Here is a 15,007-nt window from a genome sequence, read left to right on the forward strand (position 1 = left end):
CCTCCACACCCTAAGTGTAATCCGACACATTTTCAACTCCACAGAAAGAGATGCAGATCTTCTGAGATCTTCTCTCAGCTTGTGAGTCTCTCATTCATACATCACACATTTTTAAAAAAATTAATCTCTTTGCACTACATCCCTGGGCAATGGAATTTTGATTCCTCAGGGGTATCAAGGATATCTGTGCTAAAGGCAAAAACATGATTAATCAGTAACCTGGACAGCATGCAGAATTTATGGCTCTTATAGCAAGTGTCAGGTTGATGACCTACAGTAACCCATGTTCTTGGACTTTCACACTTGCCCAGTGACCCATACTCTCACCCAGTCACACTGGTTAGCAAACACATATATGCCCCTGTACCCTTCTGATGACTCATTAGGAAACACATGGGAAGAGAACAAGTCACCGGCCATGATTGAAAAATACCCTTCAGTGGAGAAGAGGTTTATGGACTGACACAAGAGCCTCTCAAGCACAATTATTTCAGGAGGACAGAGATCCAGAATCCACATTTTCTCTTTTCTGTGGCAAATACTTGGCTGAACAGAGATGGGCTGGAACAGCAGCACTTCCATTGGTTTTGTGTTCATCCTGGCTTTTGTCTCCATTTTGAAAACAGCAGGTTTCTGGAACAGCAGCACTTCCACTGTTTTAGTGTTGATCCTGGCTTTTCTCTCCATTTTGAAAACAGCAGGTTTCTGGAACAATGACCGAAGACAGAACTTACCTCCAGGTCCAAGACCATTACCTATAATTGGAAATCTTCTTTTGTTTGACTTGAAGAGACCCTACAGGACTTATCTAGAGGTACTCATTTTCTTTTCTGTTGGTCCTATCAACCAAGCCCCATAGTCCAAGATGTCAGGCAGTTTCTCCTATTGCACCCAATGAATTGCATCCATATATGAGCCTTTAGCCAGGGATCCAGAAATGGTTATTTGAGCAGAAATGTTGAATGCAGCATGGTTTCTAGATATATAAATATTTCTGTAATATTTTATCCAACAATAAAATATTGTTATAAATATTTTATCCAGTTTATTCAACAACTTTCAAGTTAATAGCAAGCATCCACCTTATTTTTGTGGTAATTTTTAGAAAAAGACAACAGAATAAAGAATGATTTTGATATGTGGTGTAACCCTCTCTGCCTTCCGCTGATTGATATACCTGGAGCTGTGATTGCAGCATATTGGCATCACTGATTTATCAATGCTCTCATCTTCCTTTCCTCTTTTCTTCCCCAAAATCTGAAGATATAACTATATACTCTTAATATTCAGAGCCAACTTTTGCCAAAATAATAAATCTCTCAGTTTTCTTCTAGTGCTTTCTTTACGTAGTTTATTGCAGGGCTTTGCTGACTTTGAGTTAGAAGAGTTCTATGAACCTGCTCCTTTCTTAGAGTTTTTTCTGTTTAGAAATTAAAATTACACGTCTTCCCTGCTGATGATTTTGAAAGGGATATTTGCACCAAACTGTATGGATGTTGTACCCACAAATCAAAAGACTGGCTAGATGCAATATCTGGACTATCACTGTAGCTCTCCTACACAGTCCAATTGTGTTGACTAAAGCAAGTTCCATCTGTTTTCAGGCCAGCAGAACCAATATGTGTCTGCTGTAATTCAGTGGTTCCTTTCTGATGCTGGATACTGGCTCTGTGACTTGAGCACAATTCAGATATGGATGACTGCTCCTGTTTTTTCAGCTAGCTGTACTTGCTTACCACTTGCTTAACCTTTTACATCTTGATGCTTTTGTTTCTCTCTGCAAACCCACTAGAAAATGAGTGCAGTCTGGAAACCCCCACTCCAAGTTGTCAAAAGAATCAGGAACACCGAGTTACACAAAAATAAATCTACCTGTACTGGCTAAAAAACTACAACACTGTCTCTGAGACAGATTCATGGCGCATGTAATCATGTATAAAAAGTTTGAATGTATCTAATGCTAAATCCTGGCCCAGAAACAAACTGATTTATTTCTAGTAAGATAATGGTACCAAACATTTGAACAGGTTATTCAGGTGCAGCCTGTGCACAAAAGAAACAATAGCATAGAGCCAAGTCCTAAAGCATGAGTCAAACATTGAATTTACAAGGGCTTTTGAGGGCAGACAGAATTCTCAGTGCAATCCTTTGCTGACTTGAGGTTTCAGCTGTTGATAGTTCTGCTCAGTTTAGCACAATGGAACTCTTCTCCCAGCTGTATAATTTTGTCATTATCTACCACAATGTCTGGCACATTGCCATCATTTAAATCAAGTGTCTTTCCCTGTAGTCAGGAAAATGTCCACCATGTAAGTAACCCAGAGGCAGGACTGGAAAATAAGCAGCACTGGAATGGGTGATGAATTTCTCTGCTGGCTGAATTTCTCTGTAAAAGTTGTAAATCATGATTCTCTTTTCCTGACAGCTGTCCAAAAAATATGGTCCAGTCTTCAGTGTTCAGATGGGGTACAGGAAAGTTGTAGTGATTTCTGGCTATGAGACAGTGAAGGAAGCTCTTGTAAACCAGGCAGATGCATTTGCAGAGAGACCTAAAATCCCAGTCTTTGAAGATTTGACCAAAGGAAATGGTAAGTTGGTCTTATTCTTCCTTATCAGTTTGACCTGCTTTTTTTTATTTTCCCTACAGACAAAGCAGGAGCTGGGACAACACTTTGATCAGAAATTACAAAAGGCATTGGAAATAGGGAGAAATTTCATTGACTTTAGCACACTTATTCAACTTTGAAACTACTGACAGTGGCAAAAAAACCCCATAACTCTAAAAAAAACTACAGCAACAGAATATGGATAGTGACACACTTTCAGGATCTAGAACAGGGCATCCTTGCCAGAGAAGCATTTCTAGCTCTCATGATATGGCTCTGAACTTGTGGGATTTTGGGCTTATCATAGAACAACCTTTTCTGAAATTAGTATTCTACTGTTGCTCATCATTTCAGTGGTAAATAGTGCTTTTAAATACAGAATAGGACAATAGATTGCATGTAGCACATAGAGAACTGTGGATTTATTTTAAAAAGAGGAACACTGTCTAGTGAGCTGAGTTTCAAAACAAGAATTTCAAACCCATAGTTGAGGTCATCAGTTAAATGATGTAACAATTTCAGTGAAAAAAAGCTGATGGTGGAGGCTTTAAGACATTACTGAATTTTTTAAGACATTTGTTCCTACTTAATTTTTTTTCCTGCAGTCATCAGAGGTCTTAGTTCAATTCCTCTTCCAAACTATGATGACCAGTAGTTTGAACTTGAATTTCCAATGTCCACTTTCTTTCAGTGACAAGTGTCTTTAAGAATATATATTCTTCTTAAGATTTTATGAAATAAACCTTAAATATTTATCCTTTGCTTGTGTAATGAACCTGTTTCTGAGGACTGAAAATACTTAAGGCACAGTTGTGTGTTTTTCCTCATCCGGATGCAATTTATTTTAAAAGTGACTGCTACTAAACAGCTCCATTGTATGCCTACAAAACTATTTAAAATCTTCAGCCACATTGAAATGTTCTCTTGGTCTCAGGGGTTGTTTTTGCCCACGGTGAAAACTGGAAGGTGATGCGAAGGTTCACCCTCACAGCCTTAAGAGACTTTGGGATGGGCAAAAAGGCCATTGAGGATCGAATCGTGGAGGAGTACGGGCACCTGGCAGACTCCATCGCCTCACAGGAAGGTGGGTGGGTTGTTCATTCTGCAAACCCATGGAATCACAAAGTCACAGAATGGTTTAGATTCAAAGGGACCTTAAAGTTCATCCAGCTCCACCCCCTGTCAGGGGAAGGGACACCTTCCCCTACCCAGGCTGCTCCCAGCCCTGTCCAGCCTGGCCTGGAACACTTCCAGGAGTGGAGCAGACACAGCTTCTCTGGGCAGCCTGTGCCAGGGCCTCACTACCTCTGAGGTTTTGTCCAAGTATGCAAAGGCTTTTTGGGCCTTCTCAAGTTCAGACCTTTTGAGGAAATGTACACCAGTTTGATGAATTTGGCTCCTCTGGCATTTTTGTGTCTTGATATGGTATTCTGACATTGGATCACAATCAATGATAGCTACCAATCAGAACAAATAGCAATATTTAATAATAATTTTACATTTACAAATTATATATCTTTATTACAATGTAATCAATTCTCTTGTTCCTTGTCTAGGAAATCCTATTGATGCCAGCAAAATAATTAATGCAGCAGTTGCTAATATAATTGTGTCAATATTGCTTGGAAAACGATTTGACTACAAAGACTCCAGATTTGTGAGACTTCTAAATCTGACCAATGAAAACATGAGGCTTGCTGGGAAACCATTGGTCATGGTAATGATTCACATGTTTATGTTGCTGTTCCACTGCATGCCACAGGAAAATAGCAATACTGGTGATCAGCTTCTTCTATTAAACAGGAAAATATGAGACTTTGAGAGCTGTTAGGTTTACAAAGCACTTTCTCAGACAAAAAAGCCTTAAGAGACAGCTTGGGAATCATGAAGTCAACATTCAAGCCCCCAATCTCTCAAAAAATTATTTAAGATACAGTTTGAAGAGTGCTAGTGAGTGAAAACACCTTCAGATACTTCCATGCAATGCTGCCACACCCTAAATTGATTTATGTTTATCTAGGTTTTAAAAAGAAAAAAAAAATGTTAGTGGAAGAGCTGGCCAAAACAATAAAAAAAGTTGCTGGCCATCATTTCCATCTGCCTGGTGGCAGCTTGAAGCTGTTTCAGCCTGACACCTACACTACTCCTGAAAAGTAGAACTTTGGGGCAAGATTTTTACTTCTATTCAGTCGTCCTTGACAAATTTTCTACCATAAATTCATCCAGTCATTTTTCCATGTTCTAAACAACATAATATTAATCTTACATTTTTGACTTTGTATCTGCAAGGAAGGCCAAATGTTGTTAATTTGTTTCTATAGTGTTTTCAAAGCTCTGGCTGATAAACTCTCTCTAACAACTTCTACTCTTGTAGATGTACAATATCTTCCCATACCTTGGATTCCTTCTAAGGGCTAACAAGGCTCTCCTTCGAAACAGAGATGAATTCCATGATTTTGTACGAGTTACTTTTGTGGAGCACCTCAAAAACCTGGACAAAAATGACCAAAGAAGTTTTATTGATGCCTTCCTGGTTAAACAGCAGGAGGTAACTGGGCATTTTCTTGCTGATTGCATCTTTTATGGTTTTATGAAGATATTTGCAATTTTCTTTCAGTCCTTACAATTACAGCTGAATTTCTGTAGGGAAGCTGTCTTTGAGAAAATGCATACTACAAAGTGGTAGAGTTGAACACATACTTCATGCTGTTGAAATTCCAACCTCTTTTAATCAGTGAACCTTTATCCTTATTTTTTTCAGACTGTATAAATATATTTACCAAGGCTGCATCTTCTATCTGCTTTCTCTGTTGTCCCAGCTCTTCTGGCTCTTTTGAAAACATAACACACAACAGAATGGAATCACTGCCTGGGCTTTACTGGGACTTATTTGGGGTTTCTGACATGGCTGGGTTACCTTCCCATGGGGAAGGCAGCTCCCTTTGCAGATGGTCCCAGTAAATACAAACATATGTCAGCACTCTCCTCCAGGAGCAAGCCCAAAGCTCTTCCTTGTCTTTCACACTTATTTAAAATGTAGGATTTATATATTAGCAAATATTTATCTACATAAATTGCATTTTTACATGGAAAGCTTTGAGTTTTCATCCTTTTATCTCAACGACTTTTTTCAGGAGAAATCCACTACCAATGGGTATTTCCATAATGGCAACTTGCTAAGCTTGGTGAGCAATTTGTTCACTGCTGGTGTCGAGACCATTTCCACCACACTAAACTGGGGCTTTCTGCTGATGCTAAAGTACCCTGAAATCCAGAGTAAGTGGTTTAATGATAGATACTGTTACACTCAGGAAATTAGTGACCAAACAGGAAACTGGAGGATCAACTTGGCCTATCTGTTAATAGGTCAAGTTTCAATGAGCTGAGATTTCCAGCCAATTACTGTCTCTGGTCCTCTGGTTCAGATCCAGTGAGGCTTGCACTGCTCAGCCAGTAGCAGAACAGAGTTCATACAGGCCAGGCCCTCTGCTTGGGGAAGTCTCATTAATTAGTAAGTAAAGAGCTGTCCTGTGTTGGTCAATGATTTTGTTCCAGATTCCCCTCAGAAACTGTCAATAAACCAAAGGTCTGTGCAGATGTTAAATGAACTGTACTGAGGCTTTAGGGACCTGAGAAGATTCAAGGAATTGCCTTTGCCTGGCATCTCCATTCCAGCTGATGGTACAGGGTTGTTTGGAGTCAAATGGGGTTTTAGAGACAACCCTTGGGTACAACATGGATCTTTAGACAGAAGAGATGGCAGAAAAAAAAAGTCTTCAGGTTTCTTGTTGGTAAAAGAATTAAAGTCCTGTTCACCTCCTATTATTTCTGAAAGGAAAAAAAAAAAGATTTTGGGAGAATTTATTGTTTGTACTCCAGATCTATTATACTTTACATGAGTAAAGCACACTGTGTCTCAGGGGTGAATGAGTCCTTGCATCTTAGAATTGATTCTTTCTTCAGGAAAGGTCCAAGAAGAGATAGAGCAAGTGATAGGGTCCAACCCCCCGCGGATCGAGCACCGAGCTCAGATGCCATACACAGATGCTGTCATCCATGAAATTCAGAGGTTTGCCAATATCCTGCCACTGGATTTGCCTCATGAGACTGCTGCAGATGTCACCCTCCAAGGCTATTTCATCCCCAAGGTGAGATGCCTACAGGATTGCTTCTTTTAACATTTGTTCTTTCTGAATTTGTCCAGGAATTCATTCCACTGCCTTATTTTGCAGGGAACCTACATCATCCCTTTACTGACCTCAGTCCTGAAAGACCAGTCGCAGTGGGAGAAACCAGACATGTTCTACCCTGAGCACTTCCTTGATGCCAATGGGAAATTTGTGAAGAAAGATGCTTTCATGCCTTTCTCAGCAGGTGCTTTCTCTTTTACATTTACACAGAACACACAGCGAAGATGCTTCTGTGCATTCCCGCTTCATTTTTCCATGACCCTTTTTAAAAGTCACAAAAAATGCCAGCTGGGTCAAGATTTCATATAATTTGATGATAAAAAAGCCCAAATTCTGTGTAAAATCAAAGGAAAGAAGGGACTTGTCCTTTGAGGCTTTCTCAGAATGTGACATTCACCTGAATTTACACACCTACACCATTTGCCATGGGAGATTCCAACCCTGCTCCTTCTCTGGCATTTTTTCTGGTTTGCAGGCTCTGTAATTGCTCTTCTTAAGTTCCCATACAACAGTCTCTGGCTAATTTATCTGGCATATCCACAACACTCTCCTTTTTCTTATCGATCCTATTTTTATAGCTTCAACTCTGTATGATCTTTGAATAAGATTTTTTTTCTTGTCATACTCACTGTCCAGTACACTGTAATTTATTTTTTTTTTCTTTTTAGAAGAATTTATGACACTGCCAGTTCCCAGGTCTTATTTTCTAGACTTAAGTCTAGATGTCCCAGCTGAAAGCAGATCTAGGGAGTGACAGGTCTGGGTATTCCCTGGAGGGCTTATTTCATATCACAGCCATGCAATAGCTCTTCATTTTCTGTCACACAGGGATGTTAAAACCAAATTTTAGTTCAAGATTTTGTTAGTTTTGGCTTGAATCATCATGCTATGAGTAAGGCAGTTTACTAGCTACTAGATTTGACAGAACTTACATTTACAGCATTTTTGAATATTCTTAGAATATCGCCTCCACCTGGCTTCTCAGTCCCACTCTAGCCAGCATTTGTGAATCTTCAAGGAATTTGCTGACAAATTTTAGTATAAAAAAATTGCCTATGAGTTGACTAATAGACCTAAACTCTAGACTAAACCAGTTTGTTTGGGATCCAAAAATTCAGCCAAGTAGAAGAGAATTGTGATAATGAAGTAAAAATTCAATTTTACTGAAAACTGGAATTCAGGAATTAAGGAATTCAGACTACATTTCCATATATTTCTCTCCAAATGCAAGCATTTCAACAAAGGAAAACAAAATCTATCACCAGCTGGCATTGGTATGATACCTCTGAAGATCAAAATTCCTCTCTCTCGGATAACTTGTACCCAAAAGACTTTTAAAATCTACTGTGTTTTTTATTCATACCTAGGATATAACATTAAAATGTTCTGGATTCCCACTGAAGCTGGATTCCCAGCTTTTCAGAGCTGGTAAAAGGTTTTTTTTTCTTCCAGTACTGAAGAAGCAGCTCACTGATTTTCCTGTGGTCTTTTTGCCTTTTGTTCCAGGGCGGAGGATCTGTGCTGGGGAGACTCTTGCCAAAATGGAGCTCTTCCTCTTCTTCACCAGTCTCCTGCAGAGGTTCAACTTCCTCCCTCCACCTGGAGTTTCCAGCTCAGACCTGGACCTCAGCCCTGCCATTTCATTTAATGTCATCCCCAAACCCTATAAAATGTGTGCTGTAGCACGTTCCTAGAGCTCTAATCCATTGTGGTTCTAAAATGTTTAAATCACTTTTCCATTACATCAGTCTTCTTAATTCTTTGACCAAAACAATCCATATTTCAATTAAGGTTTCCAGCACTTCTAAACCAAAGTGGTGTTCTTTTATTTTTTAGTTTTTGGGAGAGGACAAAGTGGACCAGAACTGTGAAGTAACTGATGACTCATGGGTTAATTTCTTAGATCACCCAATCTTGGCTAAATAATATAGGCCTTCAGCTTTCCTATTCTTGCTGCCATGCTCACTGTTTGTTGAAAGCATATCTCAAAAAATGCTCCCACATCCAGGTTTTTCCCAAAAGACATATGGGCTATGAAGCTGTGCTTAGGTTGTACAAGGAGATAAATGTGGGTTGTTCAGAGCTTCAGGCTGTCAGAACAGAAGGGCTGTTTGACCTTGGCAGTCAGCTGGGTTTGAAGCTGGGCTGGATATCCTGATGTTCCCCAATGCCTCAGTGCAGCTTCTTCCCTTGGCTCTTCTTCCCTACTCCATTTTCATATGCAAAGAAATCACAGTTCTGTACTTGTAGATGACTTCTGAGAAAAAACCTTAAGCTAAGTTGACCTGAATCCAGAAGTTCTTTAAGATTTTCCTGGAGTATTCCTTAAATGGATAAACTCAGTACATAGAGCATACACACACAAGAAAATGTTTTACCTACTTAAAGCCAAGGTTTCTGAAATTGAAGTTTCAGGTGCTCCCAGGTCAAATCACAGACCTGTGGTCACAGCTCCACACACACAGATCAACAGTGAACCTTCTGGAAGAGGCCTCAAATCTCATCAAAACCAACAATCTGATCATTTTGCAACTCTGTCCAAGAGTATCCACCATCAAGTCAAGCTAAGACCACCTCCTAAATGTCTGGATTTATGTTCCCTGGTTTATGTTACCTTGTTTATGTGTGCATGACAACTCCAAAGTAACAACCCTCATAGCCAGCCTGTGTCAGGGAACAAAATTGAAGTAATTATGGCTTGCCTCTGTATCTATCCAGCACTGTAATGCAGAAGTTCATTCTTCAGTTACTATTTCAACCTCCTTGTGGGGAAGCTGAATCTGACTCGTACTCACTGCCCTTCTCTGCACTTTCTTTTCAAAATAAAAAACTTTCAAAAAGGCAAAGGTCTCTATGTGGTTCAGGAAGTTCAAAACCCACACAGTAAATAACCCTTAATGAAAGCATCTTTACTTAACCTTTTCCTGGCATGCAGGAAAATTTTTAACCCATGCTCTGGATTAAATTATTGTGGGGTAATGGTAATATCAGTAAATGCTCTCCTTGCCAAGTGATCACAAATTTGTGATCACTTAGAAATTTGTGATAACTTGATTTAAAAATACTTCTAAATAATTATAGTCCTACTCCTGTGATTCAATATAAAGCAAGTACTTAGTCTGGTTTTCCTGATCCTACATGGTTTAGGTAATTCTGTGAGGAGCAGAGAGCTGGACTCAGAGATCCTTACAGGTTCATTCCAACTTGAGATATTCCATTATTCTAACTCCAGAGAGGCTTTCAAGCCCTCAGAGAAGAGAGATAATTACCTTTTGTCTCATTAAGAGCAGCAGCAGCTTGTAAACAGCAGAACAAGAGTTTATGAAGCAGGTCAGTATAAAGAGCACTGCTGTCTTTCAGCAGGTAATTTAACCTGAGAAAGTACTTCATGTTGTTTGATGTTGGTTTTTGTATTAAGTAACGAAAATGTAAAAACAATTTTGTAATTTTGATAAAAATTATCCATTTTTCTTCAATTGAGGGGTTTTGTTAAAAAATAGTAAGACAGTTGAAAGCAGGATTTACAACTGAGTATTAGATAAGTTTATTTTTACTACCTGTTTCAGGTTTAAACTCCCAAATAAAAACTACTGTTGTAGAAGACAACCTTCAGTGATGCAGAGATAAAGAAGTGCAAATATAAAGGAATAGTTCCCTTATTCAGTAAAAACCCCCAAATAACCCAGGATCCATTTTCCTCCCTTTTCCTAAGACAGGATATGTCATCATTAGAAGTCATCACAGGTTAAAAAAACCCAAAAAACCTTGACAAGATGACTTAAATCACTTGAGTCCCAAAATGTATCTACACATTTATATACCAACGTTAATAGAAAATGTTTTAACAGAAATGCAGCAGTCACAACAAGAAGGCCATTAGGAAGAAAGCAGATTCCAAACAGAGATTCCACACACTTTGGCTTCTCAAAGCAAATCCACCTTCTCATAGGTCTTTTCAACAAGGGTTAGTAAGTTCTTCAAGTCAGCTGACTGCTGAATAGCATTCATATCCTTTAAAAGGCCCTTCTGATTCTTCACCTTCAAAATTTCCTCCTAAAGAAGAAAAGAATCATGGACAACAAATAAAAAAACAGCTTTTGTTGAGTGCAACAGGAATTTCACCTCCATGCAGCCCAGCTACAGCTTAAACAAAAAAAGATTCACAGTCAGAGAATGAGTCTTCCCTCCAGCATCTATAGATATATTTCAGAAATTGCAAGTTCCCTAGGACCATAAGGTTTCTAGGAAAAAACAGGTGATGTTTTAAATCATAACAATTGTTTGGGTTGGAAGGAACCTTTATCAGCTTGTTCCAAGCCCCTGCCATGGGCAGGGACACCTCCCACAAGGTTCCACTATCCCAGGCTGCTCAGAGCCTCATCCAACCTGGCCTTGAACACTTCCAGGGATAAGGAGGGTTTTTAGGGTTTTGTCCTGGTTTTAAAGCATAAGCATATTGTTCTCAATGAAAAGAACAAAAATATAACATGGAAAATGAAAACCTATTCAAATTTTCTGAATTTTCAGAATTGCCCCCTCTGGCAGAGGTTAAGGGATAAAAGCACATTCTCTTGTCTTCCTCCTCACTACCAAAGTGTCTCTGGAAAGATAAATATTTATTCCACACTCACCTGCAAAATGGGTGCCTGCAAACTGCGCTTGGGGAGTTCTGGAAGCTGGAGTTCTCCACTGCCACTTTCCTGGAATACCTAGAAAAAGAAGAGAATGAAAAAACAATCCAAACCCCCCAAATATCAGGCACACAAGTAGGAAAATAACATGTTTGTCATCATCCAACTTCTGAAACCAAACTTAATTCTGCAACTGAAGTTGGAAAGATTAAGAAAATCCATTCCCAAAAGCACGAGGCCTTCTCAGGCCTTCACTGCCTGAGAAACAGCTTGTTTGAGAAAGCTCTGGAAGTCAGCCCATTCCTCAAGGTTATAGGAGTACACAAGTATTTATTTTATATATTTATTTATGTTTATTTATTATTTTATACCTTCCTGGCATCTTTTTCATCTTTCTGTAACTGGTTCTTGAGCACCTGGATTTTGTGCTGCAGCTGCTGTATATTTTCCTCAATGCGCTCCGCTGATCGCACTGCTTCAGTTATCTCTTCCTGAAACAAAACAAACACAAAACCAGAAGAAAATTTACTTTAGAGATGGGGAATCTTTCCCACAGAACACACCGAGTCACTGACAAAACATCCAAAAAGAGACAGTGCTTTGCAGCAAAAGTGCCTGACAATGATGAACACTGGATACTTCTCCACAACAGCACAGGCACAGCCAGCAGTGTGGCAAGGTAATTTTTTCCCTTCCTTGCTTTTCATACCTGCAGTTGTACCAAAGACTCCTCATTTGTCTCAAGCATTTGTTTCTCTGCCATTTGAAGGCCCAGGATATTCTTCAGGTTGCCCAGCTTCTCCGGAGGTACATTTAAAGTCTTGAAACTTCTCAGCACCCTTCAATTACAGAAAAAGGAAAGTGTGACTTGTTTGGAGTTCTTTGCAAAGCAAGAAGAAAATTCTGGGGAAAAACTAATCTCACTGCAGATTTAAACTTAATTGCTGCCAGTGAAGTAAATGACTGCAGAGGGAAAGAAAAACTGCCTTGGACTGTCTTCCAAAATCACGTGGAGATGTCTAAGGAAAGAACCAGGAACAAGAAATCCCAAAATTCTCATGTTTGCTATTGCACTGACCTTGTGTGGTTTATACTCCACTGGCCTCCACACTCCCTGACTGTAAACTGACATTAATTAATAGTTTCCTAATATTTTCCCAGTGCTGACCCTTCTGCTTTTCAAAGTTCTAAGAGGAGAATTCACAACTGCTTCCAAATAATGATCATTTTAGTAAAACCTGGAAATGCTTTTATGAAACATGATATATAGCTTTCTCTACATATCTAAATATATATATATATATATATATACATATACATATACATATATATATGTCACAGGAGACTTTTAGTTCACCCTCAAAGTATGGTAGAAAACAGCTGGGTAGAAGAAATCTTTTCTCTCCCTCTTTCCTTTTAATTCATAATTTCTTACTTGTTTTTCAGTACATTGAGGTGCTTCTGAACATCATCTTTTCCCTCCCTCTGTTGGGACAAAACAGATCTGGAAAGAAAATACAGGCAGAATTTCCATCACAAAGTGTGCAAGCACAGAGAGCACATCAAAAAACCACACTGATTTCCAGTTCAAGTAATACTATGATTTTTTTTTTTACTTTGTCCCTTGAGGAAATAAAGAAGAACCACCAGGATATTTGGCACTTACAGTACTACTGAATCCACTATACTTTCCAGGAACAGCCTACTGCTCTCTGAGAGAGGCTGCCAAGATCTTCTTGTGGCACTGGACAGCTTCACCTTTTTTGAAGAACCATTTTCTCCTGTTATCACAAAGGAAAAAAGAGAAATATGAGTTGTCAAACATGGACAGAGAGCTTTGTGGCTCAGTTCAGTCAGACTGCAGTCAAAGGTGCAAAACACTTCAGATTTAACAGCAAAGAACAGGACCTCACCTGCAGGGGAATGGTCCTTCAGTTCCTTAACTCCCTTTTTGCCTTTCTGAGGGACCTGCTGAAGGGAAAAATTTACAGCAAATGTGGTAATTTTGAGACATCCTCTGCTGTGCAATCACTCATCTACTTCTATGAACTCACTATGCCAGTGTCTGACAAAAGTCTTTAAGCACAAAAAAAACCCAAAAAGCTTTATTGAAGACTGTTCAAAAGAGCTCTTCACACTGGGCATTTCCTCAAGAGGACTAGTCTTAGCTGATAAACTATTCACTATAAATTCCAATTTAAAAAATGGGGAAAAATACTCTTTCCCCTTGCTCCCACCTCCAGTTACTTTTCTACATGTTTGATCCAAAATAATGAATACCTGTCTTTTTTGACCTTGCTTTTTTCCTTGTTCATCTGCTCTCTTTTTTTTGCTAGAAGTCCCTTGTTGATTTTGTGATTTAAAAGCATTTTTTGCTGATTTCCCACCACTTGGTTTCCCCATTTTATTGGAAGACGTGTGGCAGGGTTTGATTATCTGTAAACCAATGGGAACAGGAGGAAACAAAGACAAAATTAAAATCCAGCAATTATAACCCATACAATGCAAACCATAATTTAAAAAAATCCAAAAAACAAAAATGAAAATGAAATTGGGCTCAACCCAATAAGCCCCAAATGAGCCTAAATGAGATGAAACGTTTGAATATTTGCTAACCTAGAGCTCAAATCCTGTAAATTTACCTAAATGTAGAACCACTAAAAAAGCATCCCCATTTGGAAGATGCCTCTGCCCATGGCAGGGAGTTGTAAATAGGTTATCTTTAAGGTCTCTTCCAACCCAAACCATTCTGTGATTCATCTAATTTTCAGTGCAGTCATCGAATTACCAGAACTTTTTACTTTAGCACATAAGCACAGCGGTCTCTGATGCAGTTTAAATCTACAGTTTTTCTTACCATAGGGACAGAGGAAAAAGCTGTCACCCAGAAGGGAGTAGCCACAAACCCCACCACCCTTCTCGTCTCTCAAGCACCACGACTCAGATTTATTCAGCTTTTCACTCCCTCCCTCAGGCCGCTCTTTCCTCACTCAGGTCCTGTCACTCCTCACCAGGCAAGTGTCGAAATTGACAGCAGATAAATAAGCCCCAGCAGGGTTACTGAGGCCTAAAACAGGTAAATAAACCATATGGCAGGTAAACAAACTCCACACCAGCTGAATAAACCCTAAAACAAGGAAATAAGCCCTGCACTTCCCCCCCCCTCCCTAACTACCCATGTTGTGGGACAGCTTTCACAGCGGACCGCAAATGAGATCTGGACTACAACTCCCGGCATGCATTGCTCCCCACCGCCGCACAGCACTGTCTCGCCCATCGCTGTGCATGCTGGGAGTTGTAGTTCTCACGCCCTCACATCCCCAAATGCCCGCTCCCCAGTGCTGTCGGATAGCATCATGGACAACATCTCCACAAAGCCCTTCCTCTCCTCCCGGCTCATGTCGCCCCAAGCCTCACCTTCCAGGCGCTGCCTCGCCCTCCTCAGCGCTGCGGCCGGTCCCGCCTCAGCCCGCCGGGACGTTACCAAACAAACCCGCGCTTCCCGCGGCGCACGCGCGGCGCCGCTCCCGCCCACCGCGCGTGCGCGGGGGCCGCGGGCTGACGGAGGGTCCGGTGACAG

General features: G+C 40.0%; 2 protein-coding genes across 6 annotated transcripts; one reads left to right on the forward strand and one right to left on the reverse strand.

The window, feature by feature from the left end:
• Positions 1-345: 345 nt before the first annotated feature.
• On the forward strand, positions 346-9,642 carry LOC135295865 (cytochrome P450 2K6-like). Its single transcript, XM_064411650.1, has 9 exons — positions 346-814; positions 2,426-2,588; positions 3,541-3,690; positions 4,163-4,323; positions 4,981-5,154; positions 5,741-5,882; positions 6,570-6,754; positions 6,839-6,980; positions 8,303-9,642. The coding sequence occupies exons 1-9, from the start codon at positions 557-559 to the stop codon at positions 8,488-8,490; spliced, it is 1,563 nt and encodes a 520-aa protein (XP_064267720.1). The 5' UTR covers positions 346-556; the 3' UTR covers positions 8,491-9,642.
• A 674-nt stretch (positions 9,643-10,316) lies between these two features.
• CENPQ (centromere protein Q) lies at positions 10,317-14,974 on the reverse strand. 5 transcript variants are annotated; one of them, XM_064411659.1, is made up of 9 exons: positions 14,845-14,974; positions 13,708-13,863; positions 13,341-13,398; positions 13,094-13,208; positions 12,863-12,931; positions 12,137-12,266; positions 11,799-11,918; positions 11,428-11,505; positions 10,317-10,849 (listed from the first exon to the last, which is right to left on the reverse strand). In XM_064411659.1, exons 2-9 carry the CDS (start codon positions 13,828-13,830, stop codon positions 10,721-10,723), a joined length of 822 nt encoding a protein of 273 aa, XP_064267729.1. In that variant the 5' UTR covers positions 13,831-13,863; positions 14,845-14,974; the 3' UTR covers positions 10,317-10,720. The 5 variants fall into 5 exon arrangements, with proteins under 5 accessions (XP_064267729.1, XP_064267725.1, XP_064267724.1 ...); XM_064411655.1 differs by lacking the exon at positions 14,845-14,974 and adding an exon at positions 14,603-14,767 and having other exon boundaries at positions 13,341-13,395; XM_064411654.1 differs by lacking the exon at positions 14,845-14,974 and adding an exon at positions 14,603-14,759.
• Between the last annotated feature and the right edge of the window lie 33 nt (positions 14,975-15,007).

The sequence above is a fragment of the Passer domesticus genome, chromosome 3, assembly GCF_036417665.1.
Source record: "Passer domesticus isolate bPasDom1 chromosome 3, bPasDom1.hap1, whole genome shotgun sequence".
Lineage (NCBI taxonomy): Eukaryota > Metazoa > Chordata > Aves > Passeriformes > Passeridae > Passer > Passer domesticus.

Excerpts from the sequence above, each read along its gene's own strand:
- LOC135295865 (XM_064411650.1), top strand. The coding sequence starts at position 557 with ATGGGCTGGAACAGCAGCACTTCCATTGGTTTTGTGTTCATCCTGGCT. Across the intron at positions 2,589-3,540 it reads AGATTTGACCAAAGGAAATG|GGGTTGTTTTTGCCCACGGT; the intron begins GTAAGTTGGTCT and ends TCTTGGTCTCAG. Across the intron at positions 4,324-4,980 it reads CTGGGAAACCATTGGTCATG|ATGTACAATATCTTCCCATA; the intron begins GTAATGATTCAC and ends CTACTCTTGTAG.
- CENPQ (XM_064411654.1), bottom strand. The coding sequence starts at position 14,704 with ATGGGCGAGACAGTGCTGTGCGGCGGTGGGGAGCAATGCATGCCGGGA. Across the intron at positions 13,399-13,707 it reads AGCAAGGTCAAAAAAGACAG|CAGGTCCCTCAGAAAGGCAA; the intron begins GTATTCATTATT and ends TTTTCCCTTCAG. Across the intron at positions 12,932-13,093 it reads ATAGTGGATTCAGTAGTACT|ATCTGTTTTGTCCCAACAGA; the intron begins GTAAGTGCCAAA and ends TTTTCTTTCCAG.